This window comes from Colletotrichum tamarilloi, assembly GCF_030869305.1.
Source record: "Colletotrichum tamarilloi strain Tom-12 chromosome Unknown Scaffold_13.1, whole genome shotgun sequence".
Lineage (NCBI taxonomy): Eukaryota > Fungi > Ascomycota > Sordariomycetes > Glomerellales > Glomerellaceae > Colletotrichum > Colletotrichum tamarilloi.
The window spans coordinates 293655-314996 of NW_026849396.1; the positions used below are offsets into that span (position 1 = coordinate 293655).

General features: G+C 57.5%; 8 protein-coding genes across 8 annotated transcripts; 4 read left to right on the forward strand and 4 right to left on the reverse strand.

The window, feature by feature from the left end:
- Window positions 1-19: 19 nt before the first annotated feature.
- Window positions 20-2223, reverse strand: CTAM01_05202 (uncharacterized protein; the record flags this gene model as incomplete). Its single annotated transcript, XM_060521232.1, has 4 exons — window positions 20-1425; window positions 1473-1550; window positions 1598-1934; window positions 1984-2223. The coding sequence occupies 4 exons, from the start codon at window positions 2221-2223 to the stop codon at window positions 20-22; spliced, it is 2061 nt and encodes a 686-aa protein (XP_060384038.1).
- A 2476-nt stretch (window positions 2224-4699) lies between these two features.
- CTAM01_05203 (protein phosphatase 2A regulatory B subunit) lies at window positions 4700-7064 on the forward strand (the record flags this gene model as incomplete). Its single annotated transcript, XM_060521233.1, has 6 exons — window positions 4700-4723; window positions 4797-5147; window positions 5207-6163; window positions 6210-6508; window positions 6556-6883; window positions 7014-7064. The coding sequence occupies 6 exons, from the start codon at window positions 4700-4702 to the stop codon at window positions 7062-7064; spliced, it is 2010 nt and encodes a 669-aa protein (XP_060384039.1).
- Window positions 7065-7794: 730 nt separating this feature from the next.
- Window positions 7795-9711, reverse strand: CTAM01_05204 (uncharacterized protein; the record flags this gene model as incomplete). The annotated part of the gene is made up of 2 exons (XM_060521234.1): window positions 7795-9447; window positions 9562-9711. The coding sequence occupies 2 exons, from the start codon at window positions 9709-9711 to the stop codon at window positions 7795-7797; spliced, it is 1803 nt and encodes a 600-aa protein (XP_060384040.1).
- Window positions 9712-10378: 667 nt separating this feature from the next.
- Window positions 10379-10936, reverse strand: CTAM01_05205 (uncharacterized protein; the record flags this gene model as incomplete). Its single annotated transcript, XM_060521235.1, has 4 exons — window positions 10379-10695; window positions 10749-10774; window positions 10849-10862; window positions 10928-10936. 4 exons carry the CDS (start codon window positions 10934-10936, stop codon window positions 10379-10381), a joined length of 366 nt encoding a protein of 121 aa, XP_060384041.1.
- A 404-nt stretch (window positions 10937-11340) lies between these two features.
- CTAM01_05206 (uncharacterized protein) lies at window positions 11341-11940 on the forward strand (the record flags this gene model as incomplete). The annotated part of the gene is made up of 3 exons (XM_060521236.1): window positions 11341-11542; window positions 11598-11679; window positions 11883-11940. The coding sequence occupies 3 exons, from the start codon at window positions 11341-11343 to the stop codon at window positions 11938-11940; spliced, it is 342 nt and encodes a 113-aa protein (XP_060384042.1).
- An 862-nt stretch (window positions 11941-12802) lies between these two features.
- CTAM01_05207 (endonuclease/Exonuclease/phosphatase) lies at window positions 12803-16567 on the forward strand (the record flags this gene model as incomplete). The annotated part of the gene is made up of 4 exons (XM_060521237.1): window positions 12803-12844; window positions 12892-15466; window positions 15514-16438; window positions 16489-16567. 4 exons carry the CDS (start codon window positions 12803-12805, stop codon window positions 16565-16567), a joined length of 3621 nt encoding a protein of 1206 aa, XP_060384043.1.
- A 1146-nt stretch (window positions 16568-17713) lies between these two features.
- Window positions 17714-19124, reverse strand: CTAM01_05208 (ornithine decarboxylase; the record flags this gene model as incomplete). Its single annotated transcript, XM_060521238.1, has 2 exons — window positions 17714-18780; window positions 18830-19124. 2 exons carry the CDS (start codon window positions 19122-19124, stop codon window positions 17714-17716), a joined length of 1362 nt encoding a protein of 453 aa, XP_060384044.1.
- Window positions 19125-19932: 808 nt separating this feature from the next.
- On the forward strand, window positions 19933-20984 carry CTAM01_05209 (uncharacterized protein; the record flags this gene model as incomplete). The annotated part of the gene is made up of 3 exons (XM_060521239.1): window positions 19933-20036; window positions 20087-20252; window positions 20358-20984. 3 exons carry the CDS (start codon window positions 19933-19935, stop codon window positions 20982-20984), a joined length of 897 nt encoding a protein of 298 aa, XP_060384045.1.
- Window positions 20985-21342: the final 358 nt, after the last annotated feature.

Here is a 21342-nt window from a genome sequence, read left to right on the forward strand (position 1 = left end):
CCGGCATACCCCTATTACATCAAGGCAGGACTTCCGAGGGATACGCCGCATCCACGTCTGTCTCACCTCCCTGATCGTCTGCGAAGCGAACGCCACGCCGCTCGGGAAAAATGGTCTCTTCCATAAGACGCTCATCGTACTCAATATATCCCTCATCGTCATCGTACCCATAGCCGTCTCCATCATCCTCATCGCCGTACTCCTCCTCTAGCCCCTCTTCTTCCTCTTCCTCCTCCTCCATGCCCTCATCAAGACCAGGCACGGGTGCAAAAACCCGCCTCTTGGGCTCGTAATCGTCATCATTGAGGTAGTCAACGTCGTCCTCGCTTTCGTCCTCGTCAGTGTCTTCGGCACCAGAGTCCTCTTTACGAGCAGCCTTGCGCCCCGCGGCGGCGGCGGCAGCAACGCCCCGCGGCCCGTTAGACTTAGTGACGCGGTACGCGGTGCCCTTGCGCTTCTTCTTGGGTTCCTTGAACCGGCGGCCGTACAGCACACGCTTCTCGGCGTCGGTGAGCTCGAGGTCCGGCAGCGGCACGTGAACGCTCGAGGAGCCCGGCGGCGGCGTCGTGTCGCGCACATCGTAGATGCCGGCAAAGTCGTCGTCCGTGAGCTTGCGCCCAAACTGGATCGCAATCATCTTGGTCTTCATGATGCCCTTGACCTTGGCCCACGTGCCCTGGTGGTACCAGCCACTATTGTAGATGTCCACCTCGGGACGCTGCGGTGCCGTTGCAAAGATGTTTGCAATCAGGGGATCCGTTATGTCGCAAATCTGCCAAACCTTGCCGTCGGTCCAGTACGACTTGCCGTCAAAGACGTGGGACTCGTGGTTGTCGCCCTGGGGCTGGCGCTGCTCGGTGCGCAGGCTGCGGATAGCATGCCATGTCTCACCAATGTGCCCAGCCTGGAGCTTGCGCATGTTGAAGATCATCGTCTGGTACGTCCTGAAGGAGGGATCGGTGCGCGGGTCGACGCCATACTTGATGATGGCATCGCGCCAGGGCCCGCCACGGAACTGGTAGCCGACGTAGCCGACGCAGCGCTTCATGACGTTGGCGTTGCGGACAACGGACCCGAGTTTGTTCATCAGGGACCGGCGCGTCCAAATGGGCCGCTCCTCCATCGCCTCCAGCATGCGGGCTATGCAGTACGTGACCTCCTCGTCAGAGCCGTCGTACGGTGTTTGCGGGCCTGCCGGAATGGGATACTGGTCTGCTTTGAGGAAGTAGCCGATGAGAGTCGGCAGCTGGGTGTTGATGAGCTGCGCCTGGCCTGTCTGGTCGAGCTCAGTGCGGACATAGGGGTTTTGGGAGTAGTTGTAGATGAAGGGAAGCGTCATTGGCGTCCACACGGGCGGCGGCACAATGTCGACGTTGGGCCCCTTGTCGACGCCGTCAATGAACTTGAAGTCCCTCATCTTGGTGACTGTGGCGAGTTAGATACCATTCGGCCAGCGCTCGGACTCAACTTACTATCGCCAGGCATGACCTGGTTCATGAACCTCGAAATGAAGGGAGACTGCTCGAGGCCCCAGTGGAAATCCGCCATGCCTGTCTCTTGTCAGTTGACGTAGATGAGTGGATGGAAATGTCTTCACCTCTGAAGCGGTGGGTGTGCTTGATGACGCCGACGGCTTCCACGCTGTACCTGTCGACGTTGTCTCGCATTTTCCGCCGCAGAAGCTTTGGATTGTCCAGCCTCGACCTGGAGTAAATGGGCTCGGCTCCTGGGCTGGCCCTGGGCACATCGCGCATTTCGACTTCACCTTCCCACGGCCCATCCGACCCTCTCTTCCTTTTCCTGCCGGTCCGCTTCGGGACCGTGACCTTCAAGACCACATTGTGGCTCGTAGCGCTGTGAGACATGATGGGTCTGCGGAAAGGGCTCTCTGGGTTGAGATAGAATGGGATTGTGTTGCGCTCACTGTCGAGGATCTGGCCTGGCGTCAGTATCGGATAGAGACTATGACGCCGCGATACACACATTTTGGAAAGACGAGACGTTGCCAAAAGCCTTTTCTGTGCGATCCAGGTTCATGACAATCATGGGAATTTCGACGGCGCCCATGGTCCTCTTGGGGATCGGGAACCGGGGCGCCGAGTTGCTGTCTTTGGGTGGTGATGGGCCATGGTCTTTTGAGATATCGTCCTTATTAACACCTTCGACGGCCTCGATGCCTTCTTTCGCCGTTCCATCATTGACTGGTTCGACCTGGGTGTCCATAGCGACGGCTTATTGTTGGTTTCTATCGACACACTTGGTTCGAGATTTAGTGGTGGTCAGTCGGGGCCAGGTGATTGGCTGCTTCTGACTTGAAGCCGTGGAAGCGCGTGTAATGGAAGATGTCTCAGCGGGAGCGCTTGGTGAGACTGAAATCCAGGCCGAATGCCGTTTTGGTCACCCCGTGGCTGGCACTGGAATTGTGATGCCGTCCCGAGCGACCGTGACGGGTTTGATGCACGGTGCGAAGTGTAGCCTGTTCCGAATGGTCACTGCATTTCAGCGGGTGCTCTGGGCCGTATGGAGTCCCTGCACTGTACAGCTCGCGCAACGCCAGGCGCGATGGAATCGTCAAAAATTGTCGCGAAGTTTCTTCTCTGCCACACAGTAGGTAGGTAGATCCAGTGTGGCATCACCGAAGACATCAGATGAATCTCGCCTCAGACACGGATTAAGGACGTAAAGAGACGCGACGATTCTCCCATCAGGAATCCCCATCAACTCTATTTACAGCGATGCAGAGTCTCACAGGAATGGAGACAGACGTATTCGCGTTTCAGATGCCTCAGCTGGCCCTTTTTTTCGTCCAATGTTGACCACTTGGAGAATTGTTCCCGAAGAACTGGGCGGCGGTTGTTTCTGAGGCAGCTTGGGCCCGTGGTGATGTGATGATGCCCACATGGCGCGGGATGCGTCCCAAGGAGAGGTCCCTGCAAGGGCTAGTAGGTGACTTGCAGCAGCAGCAGCAGGAGCAGCAGCAGTGCCGGATCGTAGAGTGATGCCATCACAGTATGTCAGAGTGAAATGACACGGATCAAACGGAATGGGGACCCTTTTCTTCAGTTTCGCAGCGTGGCTTGGCAGTGTGCTGTCATGGTCTCTGTGTGCATTGTGATGTATTTGTGTGGAGATGGTCTGTGGGGGCCAAAGGGGTGCAGTGGTGCAGTGACCCGACCCGGACCCGTCAAAATGCTCCGGAATAACACTATGCCCGTCAGGAGAGATTGAGCTCCAGGGTCCAGCTTCCACCCCGCCAATCACAGCTGCCAAAGTGCAAGAAGCAGTGACCCCAGCTGTCCAACCAGACGAGGGCAACTTATCTTACCTAATTCCAGAATGATCCGTGCTCAGCCACCAGTCTGTGGCAGTCGGTGACAGTTGTCACTCACAGGAGGTACCAAAGTCCCTTTACTCCATCCGTTCTGCACAGCACCTGCGCCTGCACGCCTGCCGCTGTTGGCCTGCTAGGTACTTCGTGGTGCCCTGTTGTGATCCTCGCAGCGACTGTACATACAGACTGACCTGAGGTGCGTCTCCAGTTCAACAGCCCAAAACCCACCTGTGGTGCGGCGTGCCCACCCAATTCCTGCGCAGTAGGTGCGATTGCAGTCTGTCCAGTTGGGTTGATGATGCAGGCGAGGAGCACCAGACCACACCTTCCACTGCCCGCTGCCACTGCCACTGCCATTGCCTCGACCTCCACTCGTCAACCTCATCCGTCCCCTCTTACAACAACAGCACCCGGGTATATGCCGACTGCGTGCCTCTCTGGAATCCCAATGCGCATCTTCAACACCACTTCTCCTTCTTTCAAACCCATTCTGTCATTGACCGACTGTCGAACTTGCCTTATCTGAACCTTTCTTATCCAACCCCCAACTCCCGCGTCAACAGCGCCTCCTACTGTCAACAGTGTCAAGGCCTGTTCCTGGCTGGCTGCCGCCGCACCACTGGGGCCGTCTCCAGCTGTCCAGACTCCCAAAGCACCGCTCTCTCTACCTTAATATTTGCACCGCCGCTAGCACGTTAGGGGAGGTCGGCTTTCTGGTCCCGCGTCGTCGTCTCACACTTCACACCTGGGCCCCGCAAACAACTTCAGCTTTACCGACGATCCAGAGATTCCACCCCCCATCTACCTTCAACCTCTCGCGTCTGGCTCTCTTCTTTCGCTGCCCGATCGCCCATACCTTTTTTCTTCATCTGCCAACCTTTGATGCGTCGTTACCTTGTCGCAACTCACCCGCCAATTCTCGACTCTAGCTTCCACCCCCTGCTCTTCGCATCCAGAAGCGACGCTTTCCTGACAACCCAACCCTAGCACTCGCCGAGCAACAGCGACAGCGACAAGCGACAGCAACGCACTCCTTTCATCACGTTGACATCGATCTGCCGACGCGCTGGCTACCGCCTGAACACCCACCGCGCCCACGCATAGCCCTTCATTCTACTGCGCAGCTCGCCGTCCGGGCCGTCTACCAATCCGCCCGCATCGCCTGCCCACATTCGACGACACCCGGCCGATATTGAACCCCCTGCAGCAGCAGCACCACCTGCACCTCGACCGTCCGCCCTGCGCTCCTCCATATCCCGAATCGTTGTTGGACCTGCGTCCATTGTGGTTTACAGTCTCTAGTTGCAGCTTTCGAGTCGGCGAGTCTGTCGCCCCACGGAGAGAGGGAACACTACAGTGACGTCCACAATGAAGCGCTTCAGCCAGAGGGTGGTGAGTTGTCTCCGTTCATACCCGTTGCCCCTGAAGCCCAATCCCGCTGCTGAACACGATATTGACAACCCAGCATGCTCAGCTCTCGCGCGGCAAAGACCCCAATAAGCCTAAGAAGAACAAGGACGCCAAAGATGGCACCGCATCCCCCAGCGGTGCTGGCTCAGGCAGAGATGCCAACCAGTCACCCAACCCGACGCCCTCGTCCTCCACCACGAACCTCGCCGATGCCCGCAACAAGCCCCTGCCTCCTAACAACGCCGGCGGAGAGCACGGCACCGCGAACCAGCCCTCTCCATTGAGCAACCAGCAAGGTGCCGACCGCTTCAGCTCTGCGGGTGCTGCCCAAGGTGCTAACGGGGCAGGTTCTCCAGGCCGTCATGGAACTTTGCCGCCTACCGTCATCATCAGCCCCAGTGCTCCGGTAAGCTTGTGGCCTTCGTCCTGTTCATGATACTCTTGATCCCTGACACTTTCTCCCAGCACGTCCCACCTCCCGGTGCCGCAGAGACCATGCCGCACGATCTCGCGCCCCCCAAGGCCGGCACCAAGTCGCTCATGTTCGATCGCCTCCACCAGACTCCCAAGGACGTCCCCGAGGGTCTCAGGACACCCAAGCGACAGCACTCTTCACGATTCGACATCTCTGCTCACCGCGAGCTCGAGAAGCTCCCCGGCTTCCACGAGGTGCCCCCTAACCGCCGCCAGGAGCTGTTTATGCAAAAGATTGACCAGTGCAACGTCATCTTTGACTTTAACGATGCCAGCGGTGACATGAAGTCCAAGGAGATCAAGCGATTGGCGCTCCACGAGCTGCTCGACTACGTTGCTAACAACCGCCAAGTCATTACGGAACCCATGTACCCCAGAGTCGTCGAGATGTTCGCCAAGAACCTCTTCCGCCCTATTCCCCCGCCGATGAACCCCCAGGGCGAAGCGTTCGATCCCGAGGAAGACGAGCCCGTCCTGGAGGTTGCATGGCCCCATATCCAGGTCGTCTACGAGTTCTTCCTCCGATTCATCGAGAGCCAAGACTTCAATACCAACATTGCCAAAGCCTACATTGACCACAGCTTCGTCCTCCAGCTGCTGGAGCTCTTCGACTCCGAGGACCCGCGCGAGAGGGACTTCCTCAAGACGACCCTGCACCGAATCTACGGCAAATTCCTCAACCTCCGCTCCTTTATCCGCCGCTCCATCAACAACGTCTTTTTCCAGTTCACATACGAAACGGAACGATTCAACGGTATCGCCGAGCTTTTGGAGATTCTGGGTTCCATTATCAACGGATTCGCCCTGCCGCTGAAGGAGGAGCACAAGACCTTCTTGACAAGGGTGCTGATACCATTGCACAAAGTCAAGAGTCTGAGCATGTACCACCCGCAGCTGGCATACTGCATTGTCCAGTTCCTCGAAAAGGACGCGTCGCTGACGGAAGAGGTGAGTCGTCTTGTGTTTCTGTCGGTGACTGAGCTAACGTGTACAGGTCGTGCTCGGCCTCTTGCGATACTGGCCCAAGGTCAACAGCACAAAAGAGGTTATGTTCCTTAACGAGGTCGAAGACATCTTCGAAGTTATGGATCCAGCCGAATTTGCCAAGGTCCAGGAGCCTCTGTTCCACCAGCTCGCCAAGTCTGTAGCCAGCCCTCACTTCCAGGTCGCAGAGCGAGCGCTCTACTTTTGGAACAACGAGTACTTTTGCAACCTGGTCAGCGACAACGTCGAGATTATCCTGCCCATCATGTTTGCGCCGCTCTATGAGAATTCAAAGGGCCACTGGAACCGGTGAGTACGGACGCTCCCTAAACTCGAGACCCGCTAACCTCTGACAGCACCATCCACGGCATGGTGTACAACGCCATGAAGCTGTTCATGGAGATTAACCCCCAACTATTTGATGACTGCTCTCACGACTACACCGAGCAACAGAACAGCGCCGCGGCCAGAGAAGCCTTGCGCGAGAGGAAATGGGCTTCCATCACAGACCAGGCCGAGCAAAGACGATCAGCAAACGGCGCACCGACCGCGGGTAGAGCCCACGCTGGATCCCTTTCCCGCGTCGACGAGGTTGACGGCACCGAAGACAACCAGAAGCGTCTAGATTCTCTTAATCTGCAGGATGGAGATCGCAGGGATCGTCGGCAAGAGCAACAAGACTCGGTATGATCAGCCCACACCATGATTTACGCTTGTCCCTTGCTCATGTTTGGCGTGCCTTTGCGCTGCCTTCTGTTCGACTTATTGCGTGCCCCACGCCCCACTGGACGATGGTTAACATGTCGGATTCTAGGACGCGGAAGAGAACGGCGAAGTCAAGGCCGAGGCGGACGAGGAGTCATGACGGGGGACCGACATCACTGAATGACATGCCTTCAACCGGTTGAGGGGAGACTTTTTAAAAGGGGAAACTCATGCATGAGTTGTATGCTGGAGGGAATGATTCAGAGGATCACCCAGGAAACGACTTTGGTGCGGAGAGGAAAGAAAGGTTTCCGTGCGCTAGGGATGGGGCCTCGCAGCCCCCGGAAACATAACTTAATTTTCATGATGTCACTTCTTTTGTTTTCTCTTTTTTTTTTTTCGCGTGGAATACAGACTCGACTCGAGATCGAGTTGCCCCCGCCCGCCGTTTTTGGGGTGACAGAGATTTGGTGTGAGGGGGTTGCGAAAAGAAAAACGTTGTGTTAGGAGCGTTGGGAGAAAGGGGACGGAAAGCACAAGAAGGCGTGGATGGACGAGAAAGATGGGATTGGCGTACAAAGGACGCAATTCAGGGAGGGAAGACGATGATTTTCCTCTTCTTCTGCGCGAGCTTTATTGCTCCGCGAGGAATCGAGGGAATCGCGATGGTTCTTTTACCTCCTTGGTTTCTGTCTTGGACGATGAATGAGTACTGGCGTGTGATTCCGCCACAATTCTAGACTTGGGTAACAAAAAACGGCTTACGCAGAACTATTTTGAGAGTTTGCTCGCGGTGGCACCGTGTTCATGTTTGATGGCGTGTATTTGTTTTGGTTGCTAATCTACAGATTCTCTTTCTCTCCGATCTCCTCTTTGATCTCAAGACGACCTCACCACCCGCCTCTGCCGCGATCAGAGCCTCCGCCTCGTCTCCCGCGTCCACGGTACCCGCCGCCATTGCCTCGTCCGTACTGCTGATAATTATTATACTGCTGCTGCTGCTGTGGAGGAGGAGGAGGAGCTGCCCACCCGCCCATGTGCGGTGGCGGAACCCCTGGGCCCGGCGGCGGAGGAGCCCAGCCGTGTGAAGGAGGGGGGCCGCCCAGGTGAGGCGGTGGTGGTGGTGGCGGCGGCGGCCATTGGCCCTGATAGCCTTGCGGAGGCGGTGGCGGCGGGGGGAAGTGGCCGAACCCGCCTGCCGCCTGTGGTAGTGGCGGGGGGTACGGCGGGAAGGCTTGGACTTGTGAGGAGTTGTAGCTTGAGGGAGGGGGCGGCGGCGGCGGCTGCTGTTGCTGTCCCCAGCCGGCGGTGTGACTTCCCGTCCCAAAGTCTGGGGGGTTGTGGTGGCGATTGCGGTCGGATGGTGGTAGTGGTGACCTGCTGGCATTGCCACGGCCCCTATCTCTATCTCGGTCTCTTGCTGGGCCACGATCGCGCGACGTTGATCTTGATCTGTACCGAGCACGCGACCTCGACCTAGATCTTGACCTCGACCTGCTGTAATCTCTCGAATCGTAGCGGTTGCCACGCGCAGGGCTGCGCCGACGATCCCGGCTCCGACTGCGACTACGGCTAGGCGTCCGCGAGTCCGGCGATACTCTGCGTCGTTTAAAGGCCGGCGGAGAGTCGCTCCTGCTGGATCTGCTACGGGAGGAGCTTCGAGAACGGCTCCTGGAGTCGGACCGCCCACGGCCGCGATCGGTCGGCCCCCCTTTCGTCTTCTTCCTCCGCTGCTTCATCTTCTCGCAGAACCTGCGGGACCACCCGTAGTACGTCTCCCCGTCGACGACCTCGCCCGTGATCTCGTCGAGAACGATCCGCTCACCCATCTCGCTGAGGCCTGTGTGCTGCTGCTGCTGATCATCTCGCGGGGCCACGCCTGGGTTGTAGAGCCTTTCGACGTCCGCGAGCAAGTCCTTTACCGCCTTGGCGAGGGCCTTGTCCGCGGGTCCTGGGGCGAGCTGCAGCGGCTTGATCATGTCTGGGTTCATGGCCTTTGTCGAGTTGGGCGTGAGATGCGGCAGCCAATTCGCGGCTGGGAGGTCGAACCAGGGCGTGTTGGGGTCGCCATGGATCGAGGGAATCATGTAGGGCGCGTCTTTGGCGGGCTTCGAGCCGAGATTCGACCCCGTCTGGCCCTGTTCTCCCTTTGCTACCTTGCCGCCGTGGGGAGCTTCTTTGATGGTCTCGCGGAGGTCGTCGATGACGGTCGCCGAAAAGTACTTTTGCTTTTCCCACAGGGCCAGCAGATCCTCGAGCTTCTTTGCCTGTTTGGGGCAGTTTGGAAACTTGGCAGCGCCGTGGAGTAGGGGCGTCAGGCTGGCCTCTAGGGCGGTCGCGAAGCGCGCATCCCGATCGCGCACGGCGACGTGGTAGAGAACGTCGTTGATGAGGTAGAGAATGTGCAGACGCTTCCTTCGCGTCGAGGGCTTCGTCTTGCCATCATCGGGAAACGAATTGGAGAGGGCGGCCAGGTATTTGCCGACGGCGCTGACGCGCGCCGGCGAGGGGACCAGGTTCTTGAGGATCCAGCGCTTGCATTTCTAGAGGCGGCGGGAGTTTAGTCGACCTTGCAACCACAGAGGAGCGCACACAGAGATGTGTAGAGATAGAGAGAGAACAGCGGCAATAGTAGAGGCCGCTGGAGGGCGTCAAACCTGAACGTTGGCCGGCGAGCACTGGTGTATCGCGTCGTGGAGGAGGGTGTGAAAGCTCTCGATCTCGGGCCTGGTGAGCGAGACGGGTTCTTTGCGGAAGAGGATGGCGCTGAAGGAGGCCTTGGCTATCGCTAGCTCAGGGTTCGCCATTGTGACCCGGTCGCATGCCTGCTGGGTGGATTAGATCTGGGAGAGTAGGCGTTGGGCAAAGAGGTGAGGTTTAAGTGGGATGTCGAGGTCGAGCTAGAGCTGGAGCAAAAGGACGTGCCGCCACAAGCTGCGACGGCCGCGACAGCTGGGTACTTAGGGCCAAAGTGGCTTAGCTCGGATTGAGGCTGGAGGTCGGAATTGGGGGTTTCTGCGGCATCTTCCGGAAGGACCCATCTGCCCAGTGCGAACAGCGGCCTGTGTCTTAGCGGTTTGCGCCGATCGGCCCTCGTGCTTGAAGTCGACAAAGATTGAGGTATTGGCCTTGAGGCAATTGACATGCTTTGCCGATACAGAACGACCAGCCGTAGGCTAATGATAGAGACTCATTGATTGATGGAGGCACTGATGTCGAGAGTGGTGCATTGCGTGGGTTCACCAACGGAGACGAAGCATGCTCCAGGTGTAATGAATCATTGACAAGCTCCCAAATCATATACTGCTTTTCAAGTCACCAACGCGAAGCCCGACAAACGCAAGAAACAGGGCGCAGAAAATCGGTCATCGTTTCTTCGTGTCGTCCTCAATGATACAATGTACAGCCAGAACCGGCCGAGCAAACAATTATACTACACGAGCTCTGGGTCCATCCACCGCCTTGGTCCAGTGACTATGAGAACCGATCCCCCTTTGGACTCTTGAACGGCGTACTACTTTCGTATTTGCTCTTCTCCGTCACTCTCTGCGCTTCGGTCGCCGGGGCGTGGCGGGTCGGGGCGGGATCGGAGCTGGACTCCTGGCTAGGGGAGCCGGCGGTATCGGTGCGCGCAGCCCCGGCCATGGCGGACGCGGAGCCGGGCTGGGAGGGAACGTTGTCGCCGTACTCAAGAGACTGGACCATCGCCTTCTTCTGGCGCTGCTCCTCGAAGCGGGCGGCACGATCGGCGTTGATGCTCTGCTTGGCAAAGTAGTAGGCAGCTCCGCCGGCTGACACGGGGGTTGGTTAGCTACGCGACGCAAAAGGGCTCAGGACAACATACCTGCGCAGAGGGAGCCCCATCCGAGCCTGCGAGACGAAAGAGTGTCAGTGTTGTTGATTGATGAGAGCGGTTTGCGACCAGGACGACGAGTCAAGCCTACCAGAATGATTTGACCTAGGATTAGGCTTGATGTCAGCCAAGAACTTGAAACCATGTGCGACGGCCGGGGAGGAACTTACGGTGTTCATGTTTGCGGTGGAACGTGAGGGTTTGAGGATTTGGACAGATCGGTTTTGCTGCAATGGAGGGAGCTGTGTTGTTTGGTCTGAACAACCAAAGAAAGAAAGAAAAAATGTAGCCCTGTCGGCTCGCTCAAAGGACGATTGGGAACCCGGTCGATCGGAGCGCAAGCTGCCACTGAGCAACGAGGACGCACTGTAGAAAGTGGGATGGTCTGATGATGGAGCTCGAGAATCCCCGATGGCTTGGCCTTTTGCACCGTGCACGCAAGCTGTGGACCCCGAAAGATGAAAGAGGTTAGCCACACTTCCGTCACCCAACTGACAGATCAAAAGTAAGTAGTGCAACTATGTTGTAGCCAGGCTGGAAAATCTCTAAATAGCATAGAGACCAAAGTTGCACCTTGTATCTGATGGTGGTTGAAACAACTCTCTACCAGAACGGAGAATCCAGGGTTGAGGAGCGGCCGAGATGCTTCAATCTAAAGTGCCAGCTATGGCTAGAAGCTGAGGTAAGCAGGTACGTAGTCCCAGACCCCAGACACGGGACAGGTGCGCCGGACTCAACGATCGCTGTGCTGTGCGTGCCTGCCACGCCTGCGAGGGACGTTCTGCGTAGTTTACAGGGGTGCCTTCAGCCTGTGAACTCGCCTAATTACGGAACGACTAGTGTCCAACCTTGAGTTCCTCAGGAACCAAGGCGGCAAGGCCAACGGCGGCGGCCCTGGTCTCATCGTCTCCCCAGCCGCGAGGTACATCTGTCAAAGTACCTACCTTACCTTGTGGCTGAGGGCCTCCGTAATCCGCATCTCGAATTCTCGACAAAGTACTCCGTATTGAGCTCGCCCAGTCCCGCAACTGGGCTCTCAACCCTGGGCCCAACTGGTGAGGCTGACAGAGATGGAGACGCTTGCTTGGCAGGGTCATATGTCATTACGGGGACTGCTAAACCCAGACGGGCCATAATGCTGCGGCGGGACAGGCACGACGGCACGTCGCAGCGCAAGTCGTAATTGACGGCAGTGTTTGGATGGCGAGTCCCCTCAAACCTTACGTACATCCCACCACGTACCGTTCCCCCTCACTGTCTTCTGTGTGTCTGTCTGTCAGTGTCGGTTACCACCCACCCTCTCTACCTTACCTTGAGGTACAACGCTGTTGCGTGCACGGCGCCGCAAAGCACTACTGCGGCCTACGTGCCTAGCATACGTTTCCCTTTTTCCTCCCCTCCCCTTCCCTGCCATGCCTACCCACCTGCCCGCCTGCCCTGCCTCATCTCGGAGAGCGGTACTTCCCTCCATCCCCCAGACTGGTGCGCCAACCCAGGTACCGGCGAATCAGGTACACCATCCACACACTGCCGTCCCAGCAAAACGGCGACGCAGTACGAAGTACCTTACGGAGGGAATCTTATTGCTCCAAGGGGCCATTGCAATGCCACTTCGTCGTCAATCACAACCTCCCGCACCTTGCCTACTGCCACTGCTCCAGAAAAACACCCGAAGCTTGCTTTCCCTCTCACCTCTCACGCGCCCATCGTGACGGCAACCTGGCCATGCTCCCCTTCGCATCTCGCTAGCTTCGAAACGTCCGCCCAGCATCATTATGCTCCTCAGCCCTCTTGCACGGCCGTCCATCCCACTTGTCAGAATCTCTCCGACTACACGCGCGCAACAAACTCTCGCTCTCACGCCCGCTTACGCATACTTGCGACGACACTCGACGACCTCGTCAATCCACGACCACCACCCTACCCTGCTTGGCTAAGCCGGCGACAGACCACACGCCGTTGGAGGGCTCATGACGATACACTTGCAGCCGTGGGTGTAATGGGTATCGGCACCCTGGGCTCCCGCCGTCGTTTCTGCTACAACCATGGCTCCTCCCGCTCAGAATGGGCCTGATGGCTCATCACTTGTAAGACTCCCTGTCTTTTGTCTTTTTACAACGCTGACCATACGCAGAAACCCGTCTCGTCGCTGAGAGCCAAGTTCGAGAACATGAACAAGAACGGCGAATCTGCCGCCGCGCCTGGCCCCTCCCCGCCCCGAACCATCTCTCCGGCCCCGAAGCCAGAGTTCCTTCGAGATGCGAAAGCCTCCTCCGAAAGCCTTCAGAGCCTCCCAATTCCCCCGAGACCCCGCGAGCGCGCGAGCATCTCGGCACTGTCACCCTCGCCTCCTCTTCACGAGCCCGTCCCTCGCTCACCCGGCCGCTCCCTCGGTGTCCCTCCCACCTTGAAACCGGAGCCCGTAAAGGCTCCTTCGGTCCTGATAGAACCGCCTCAGTCACCGCCAAAGAACTCCATCTCGAGGTTCTCCATCGCCGAGGCACCGGCCTTCTTAAACGCCGCCGACTCCGGCTCTTCCACCCCCACCACGCCAACCACTTCGCGAGCCTTCAAGATCCCAAGCAGGCCGCACACCCCTTCGCTCGATCCGCGACGTTCACCGAGGTTGTCTGCTTCACAGCCGCCTTCACCACCGCCGCCGAGACGATCTGGCGAGATACGGAGGGACCACAAGCCCGCCGTGCCCCCGCCAATCAACCGTGCCGAAAAGCCGTCGATGCGAGACCAGCCCAAGGCTCCCTACTACGCAGATCACCAAATCGGGGCTGCTGAAATCAGGGGCAAGCTCAGGGAAGAGACGTCTCCCTTTAGCAGCCCGCCTGGAAGCCCCGATAGTATCCACGAACCGGCCCCTCCAACTCTCCCCACCAGGCCAAAGGCGCTCGCAACGCTGACGGAACCACCGCCGCCCCAGAGAGGCAGACCGATAGATGTTGGGTTCGCGCCGCCCCCCGTTCACCATTCCATCATGACCAAGAGGAACCAGCGGGAGCAGGAGACGAATGGATTCATCAGGGGTCAGATCACTCCGCAGATTACGGGTGACCGGCCTAATGTACCCGCTCTTCCCGCAAGACCGCAGACCGTTGCGGAGCCTCCGCCGCGGCCGCCCGTCACGATGAAACCGCCTCCGCGGCCTCCAAGAGCGGGCGGCATCAACACCCACGTTGCCAGCCACTCCGTCAGTCATTCGGTCGACTTCCAGCCCCCGCCTAAGCGAATCGTCTCGACCCCGACAACAACACATCTTCCGCCGCCATCACGGCTACCGGGGCGTGCGAATACAGTCACGGACCGGACGTCACCGCGTCCGCCGCCTCCTCAACCACCTCAGCCAGTTCAACATGTTCAGCATGTACAACATGTACAGCCTGCGCAGCCTCCACCACCACCCGAGCCGACTGTGTCTCTTATTCCCTCCAGCAACACGTCAAAGGTCGAGATCAACGGCAACATACCAAACTTCCCTGACCCCGCAAACGTCAACCGACGACCGCCCTACATCAAACACGGCATGCACGAAATCCAGACCAAGTACGATCCGAGAACCTTCGACGTGTGCGGCGATCTCATCTGTACGACTGGCCATCTGACACGAGTGTGGAACCTCCGAGACGGCGAGCTGTTGATGAGTTTTGCTCACGGCGAAGGTATCAAGGCCACGACGGTGGCTTTCAAACCCGGCTTGAATGTGGACGAGGAAGGAAAGAGACTGTGGATTGGAAACAACTTTGGCGAGCTGATGGAAGCCGACATTGCAACGCAAAGCGTGGTCGCGAATAAGCCAGGGGCTCACGGCCGGCACGAGGTTGTCAAGATTTACCGCCACTTCAACGAGATGTGGTCGTTGGATGAGAATGGCGGCTTGCTCGTCTGGGCCCCGGATGAAGAGACTGGAACGCCAAATCTGACCAATAATGCGCACCAGGCATTCCGCCTCCCCAAGGGCCATTCATTCTCCATGGTTGTTGGTGACGAGCTGTGGCACGCGACAGGCAAAGAGATCCGCGTCTTTGCGCCATCGTCAGACGGACAAACCCAATTCCAAGTGTTGGTCCGCGCTCTGGCCCAGGACACGGCGGGCGAGGTGACGTCGGGAACGCAAGTGCGGTCACAGCCGAACAAGGTATTCTTTGGCCACGCCGATGGCAAGGTATCCATCTACAACACGCAGGACTTTTCGTGTCTGGGCCTCGTCAACTTGAGTTCGTGGAAGATCAACACTCTCGCGGGGGTGGGCGATCACCTCTGGGCAGGATTCAACACGGGCAAGATTGGTGTCTATGACATGGAGCCCACGCCCTGGGCACAAAAGAAGGACTGGCAGGCACACGAGAAGAACCCCGTCGTGAAGCTCGTCTCGGATGCATCGAGTTGTTACAGGCTGGATCGCCACCAGGTCATCTCTCTCGGTGCCGACAACATGCTCCGCGTTTGGGACGGTCTGCTGCAGGACGATTGGCACGAAGCGGAGATGAAGGCCATGGACACACAGTACTGCGAGTTCCAAGATCTCAAGGTGCTGTGCATGACGTGGAATGCGGGTGCTTCAACACCCCACAGCCTGCGATACGCACAAGAAGATGCCGAGTTTATCAAGAGCCTGCTCACGTCCAACAGTTCGCCAGATATTCTAATCTTTGGGTTCCAGGAGCTCGTAGACCTGGAAGACAAAACCGCAACAGCTAGTAGGTCCTTCTGTTCTCATTTTCAAAAACCAAGCTAACAGTAAAAGAACGCTTCCTCAAGGTGAAGAAGAAGGAGGGCTCGGACCAGGAGCGCATGAGCCATCAGTATCGCGACTGGAGAGACTTCCTCCTCAAGAGCCTCGACGACTACATGCCTCCGGACTGTCTGTATCACCTGCTCCACACCGCCACGCTGGTCGGGCTGTTCACCTGCATCTTTGTTAAGTCGACGCTAAGAGATCGGATCCAGAACCTCAGCGCGGCAGAAGTCAAGCGAGGTATGGGAGGTCTTCATGGCAACAAGGGCGCAATCGTCGTGCGGTTCATGGTGGATGACTCATCCATGTGCTTCATCAACTGTCACTTGGCAGCGGGTCAGTCGCAGGCCAATAGTCGCCACAACGACATCGCCGCCATTCTCGAGGCACAAATCCTGCCGCCCGAGCGAGACCCTAGCGCTCGCCTCGACAGCTATGTCGGCGGCGGAGACGGCACCATGATCCTGGACCACGAGCTGTGCCTGCTCAACGGCGATCTGAACTATCGCATCGACACCATGTCGCGCGACACGGTCGTCATCGCAGTGAAGCAGAACAACCTCGCCAAGCTTCTCGAGCGAGACCAGCTTCTAGTGGCCAGGCGGCGCAACCCTGCCTTCAAGCTCCGCGCGTTTGAAGAGATGCCCATTACATTTGCCCCGACGTACAAGTACGACGTCGGAACGGACAACTACGACACGAGCGAGAAGAAGCGTTCCCCCGCGTGGTGCGATCGGCTGCTCTACCGCGGTGGTGGCAGGATCAAGCAGGTGGACTACAAACGACACGAAGTGCGCGTCTCTGATCATCGACCTGTCACGGGCAGATTCAAGTTTACGGTCAAGAAGATCCAGCCCAAGGCGCGGGCGATGGCGTGGATGGACTGCCAGCAGAGATTCGAGGACCTCAAATGGACCGAGGTCGACAATGACAAGTGAGTGACGCTGGATTTGGGAGGGCGAATTTCGTGCTGACTAGACCTAGGATGGCATACCTGACGAATGTCATTGGCTATGACGAAGCCACGGCGCGGAGCATCATCCGTCCTGAAGCGGCCGCGTGAGCAGCTCGAGTCTTTCGACTTTGACGCCATTAGCGTTTCCGGGAGAGAGATGTGTAACCGGACCACACGACGTACAGACGACTACTCTCGATCAAGGAGGGTTAATTAGATGACGGGATCAGCATGAAGTCGGATGAAGCACCAGGTTCATGAATGGCGGGATGGCCTTGGCAGGCATTTTTAACGTAACGAATTGGCCAGGAGGCCGGAAAAAGGGGAATCACGAAAGGAGAGGATGGATCGCATGATGCAAAACCAAAAACACACTCTTGAAGCGTCCCACGACTTTTTTTTTTCATTTTGGCATTTAATGGCGCAGCTTAGACACAGAGAGAGCAAGAGAAGCTTTTTGAGGTTTGCACCCATCACGATACGACGTAGGCATTCATGGAGCCTTCTTGCAAAAGCGTAGCGTGTGCTGGCCACCGAGTAGATAGGGGGAAGCGGAAGAGGGGGTGAACGGGTGACGGGCGACGGGCTTCGAATCAGGTAAAAGCGGTAATGAGAGAAAAGGATGAATCCAAGATTTCGTATGCACGAGTGTTGTTGGCGAGGTAGATTGTTGACGTTGACTGTTGATGTTTGTGGACTGACGTTTAGCCAAGACCTTTGGGGGCCGTAACTCCCTGACCCCCCCATCCCGCCATGCATAGTTAGACCCAGATCACTGGCTCCGGCCTGCGGCTAAGGCTGCGAGTACAGGTGTTGCGAGGTGTTGCGTACCTTGCATGAGAGCTCGTCGTCTCGACGTCGGGGGTTACATGAGTGCCTGCTGGCCGTTGGGCGTGACGGCAACGAGTCAGGGGCTTTTTCGGGTTGTGTTGCCGGTCACGACGTTTAATCTCGGTGTTACACTGACTGGTGAGACAGACACACATGGCATAGAGACGAGTTAGCTGGCAACGATTTTGGCCCGTGATCAAAAAAAAAACTGTATTGTTCCCAAGCATGTTTTCTATCGAAGCTGACAGGCGAAGTGAATGACTACATTTCTACAATGCGTGCTGTTGGGCCGGAGTTTCTTTTTTGTTATTTCTCCAAGTCTATGTTTTTTTTTTGGATTCCATCTTCTCTCTTTTTCCATTTCCTAGTCTCGAATTCAAAGCGAAGTAGACGACAAACACTCTCAGGTAACGTCAACGGACCCTACATGTTGAGCAGGGCCTTGGCGCCGGGCTCACTGCAGACGTACAAAACGTCGTGCGAGTCGGGGAAGCCGTTGAACTTTGTGGCGGAGCATTTGGTGTAGGCGCCCATGTCCTCAAAGTAGAGCCAGTCGCCGACGTCGAGCTCGTGCTCAAACGAGATCGTCTCGGTGATGCGGTCGATGCCGTCGCAGGTGGGGCCCCAGACGGAGTAGCGGATGCCCTCGCCGTCCGGGCAGGCGTTGGCGGCGCCGGTGTCGTACATTGTGACGGGGCCGGCGCGGAGGACCTTGGCGACGGGGTGCTGGTGGTCAAACATGATGCTGGAGAAGTTGCCGTAGAGGCCGTCGTTGACGTAGACCATGTAGCGCTTCTCGCCGAGGGACGGGTCGTCGACGGTGCGGCGGGCGATGATGTTGCAGGCAATGGTGAAGGCGGCCGAGACGTAGTAGCGGCCCGGCTCGGCAATGATGTTGACGTTGCTGCTGGCGGGGAAGTACTCGTCGAGGGCGCCGCGGAGGACGGCGGCCATGTCCTCGAAGGTGTCGCCGCAAAAGCCGCCGCCAATGTCGAGCGTCTTCATCTCGAAGCCGTAGGCGCGCGCTTGCTCAAAGACCTCGTAGGCGTCGTAGACGGCCTTGTAAAAGGCCATGGGGTCGGAGGCACCGGAGCCGACGTGGAAGCTGACGCCGACGACGTTGAGGCCGAGGTCCTTTGCGACGCCGAGGAGCTCGTTGGTGGCCTCCTTTGCGGCGCCGAACTTCATGCTCAGGCGGCACAGGCTCGACTCGTCGTCGGTCATGATGCGGAGGTACAGCTCGGCCTCGGGGAAGAGCTTGGCGATCTTGCGCAGCTCGTCGGCGTTGTCAAAGGTCATTTGCTTGACGCCCATGGCCTTGACGTGGCGGACGTACGAGTTGGTCTTGCAGGGCTGGGCGTAGATGATGCGCTCAGGGGCGGTGCCCATGCTGAGGACCTGGTCAATCTCCGTCTTGGAGGCGCAGTCGAAGCCGGTGCCGAGGGCAGCGAGGAGCTGCAGGACCTTGGGGTCGGGGTTGCACTTGACGGCTGCGTGGGTTAGTGAGGAACGTCTCGGGGGGGATGCCAGGGGACTCACCATAAAAGGGCTTGACGCGGGGCAGGTTGAGCTTCCAGCGCATGTGCTGGCGGTAGACCTCGCCGAGATCACCGACGAAGAAGGTGTCTTCGTCACCTGGTTCACAAATCTCATGGTCGATGCTCTCGACACGCTGGCGGAGAGCATCGCCAATCAGCTGCTTGGGGTTGATCACTCCATGTTTGACGGGGCGATCGGCAAAGTGCGATGTTTTGAGGATCGGTTGGTGGTAGGTACTAGCATAATTGATAGTAGCTGGTGCAAAGTGCTCGATCGCGGCTGTTGCCATAACCATATCCAAGCGGTTGACGGGGTGGTGGTGATTAGTTGAAGAGAGGTGTGTGGGTGGTTGGTCGGTCTGTGTTTCGACGCGTGGGCAGAATCAAAGTATTGATACTGTCCCTAGGTAGATGAAAAGCTAGAACAACACGAGAGTTCTAGGGTGGTCGAAAGCGGTAGCAGACAGATCCCTCAGTGATCTGACGAGGTCTTCTCGACTCCCCCTCGGCGAGAGGAAGAGCTGCAGAGCCCGTCTTATGCGGCAGCTGGTTGGGGGTGGGGTTGGACGGGGGCGTCTGGTGAAGCAAACCGTCGAGAAGGAAGAACTCGAGCTTCTGCTTAGACGACTGCAGGCGGTGGAGGGGGGATGGCGTTGACAATGTGTCGAGTCTTTCGTACGCTGAAATCTTGGTCACTGACGAAGCTCACGGCCAGAGAAGCCGTGTTGGGCTGTGGTGCCTTTGAGTTGACCAAAGGCTAAGTCTGGCGGTGAAAGGGGTTGATCTTATAGATCTGGACAGACGATGCACTTGGTTAGCAAAGGATTCCTTGTATGCGCGGTTTATGCGGTTGTGCTGGTTGTGGTTGTGGTGCTGAAAGGGGGAAATGCGGTTTGTTGTGAGAGCGATTTTATTTTGTGTGGTGGTTTTGGGCCAAATGCGTGTAGGTAGGTTTTTCCCAAAGCTGGCGGTGCAAAAAAGCCGGCGATGACGATGCCATGTGATTGCTCGGGAAGATGCGCCACCGCGCGGGATCCGTTTAAAACAGTCGGGACTTGACTCACCAAGTAGACAAAGAAACCGGACGAAAGGGTCGAAACCGAAATGTCCAGGCAGCTGTATCTGGATAACAATTGCAATGTTGCGAATAGCGGGAGCTGTTGCGTGGTGCGGGTTGACGATGAACCTTTGGTTTGGTGTCCCGGGAGGTAAGTGTGTGGCGGAGGGGGGACTGTTTTTTATTGCGACGGCCGTGGAGGCCCCGGAGCCTGGAGGAGGGTTTCGTCTGTCTTCCTCAGGTTCTTTTTGGTACCTTATTAGTGGAGCCGGGATGCGAGGTTGGCCACCCACAGCCCACGACTGTCAACAGCACAACCTGCCCACAAATTTTCAAAATTTTCCCTGCCCGGATGCTGCTGCGTACGAAGTACGTCTGGTGTTCAAGTGCTGATGTAAGTCAAGGTACTTGACGGCAAGGTTCAAGCCGTCTCCATAATGATGCTCGCCCGCCAAGTACCCGTCGTACCCAGTTTCAATATCCGTCCCATTCAAACAAGTTGAAGCCTGAAGCCCAACAAACAACGGTCCGAAAAGTAAAGTCTCGAGCACAGCAGGTTCCAAATTGTACCCGGTCCAACTGTCCAGGGGAGCCGTCTCCATTGATCCCACCAAAGGTCCAGAGTCCAGCCTCCAGCCCAGAGTCTGGATACCTTCTCGTTTGCCCATTCTTCAGCGTGAGGTCATGTATGGAGTACATCCCCCTCCGTCACGGTGTCACCCCTGCAGCTCAGACACCGGAACATGCAGAGCGAGGTACCGCAGTGGATGTCCCTCTCCCAGCAGTCCCAGAGCCATCGCTCTGCAGGGCTTCCATCGGGAAATCCTCCCAGAGTCTACGAAGCACAGATCCCAGCAGGTGTGGATGTGGAAGGCCTCAACTTGGAGGGCTGGCTATGGCTGGGAATTCCTCCACCATTACGAATTCGTTGCTTGCTGCTGCTGCCGTCTTTGCTTGCTTGCAGCTCCATCTGCCATGCATCACGATTGACCGCAGCCACCACCACCACCACCACCACCACCACGCAGCTGCTGTCCCCCGTGTTCCAATTCCATATCCCATGTGCCAAGTGGCCCAGTGCCTGTTTGACCGTCTCTGATCTTCTTCTCTCTGTCAATCTCATGCAGGACCGTGTTGCAACTACCAAACTTGCGTCTAGCCACCACTGCCTCGCGTGCCCATCACGATCACGCTGACCCATCGGTAAATTTTCCAGACCGCAACTTTACGCGTTTTCCCGGTTCGAGAAGCACCAGTCTGGAGCCCTGGACGTCAGTACATCAGTACTCCGTAGTCTCGCTGTCATCCTCGCGCCCGCCCGCCCCTCCGGTTCCATTTCCATTTCCCTTGCCCCAGCTTTCACTAGCTTTAGCCTTTTCACACCTGCTGTCAACTTGACGCCTAGTCGCTAGTACCCGGTGTTTCTTCCAAGTTTCCCGTAGACTCGGCGTTGGTTG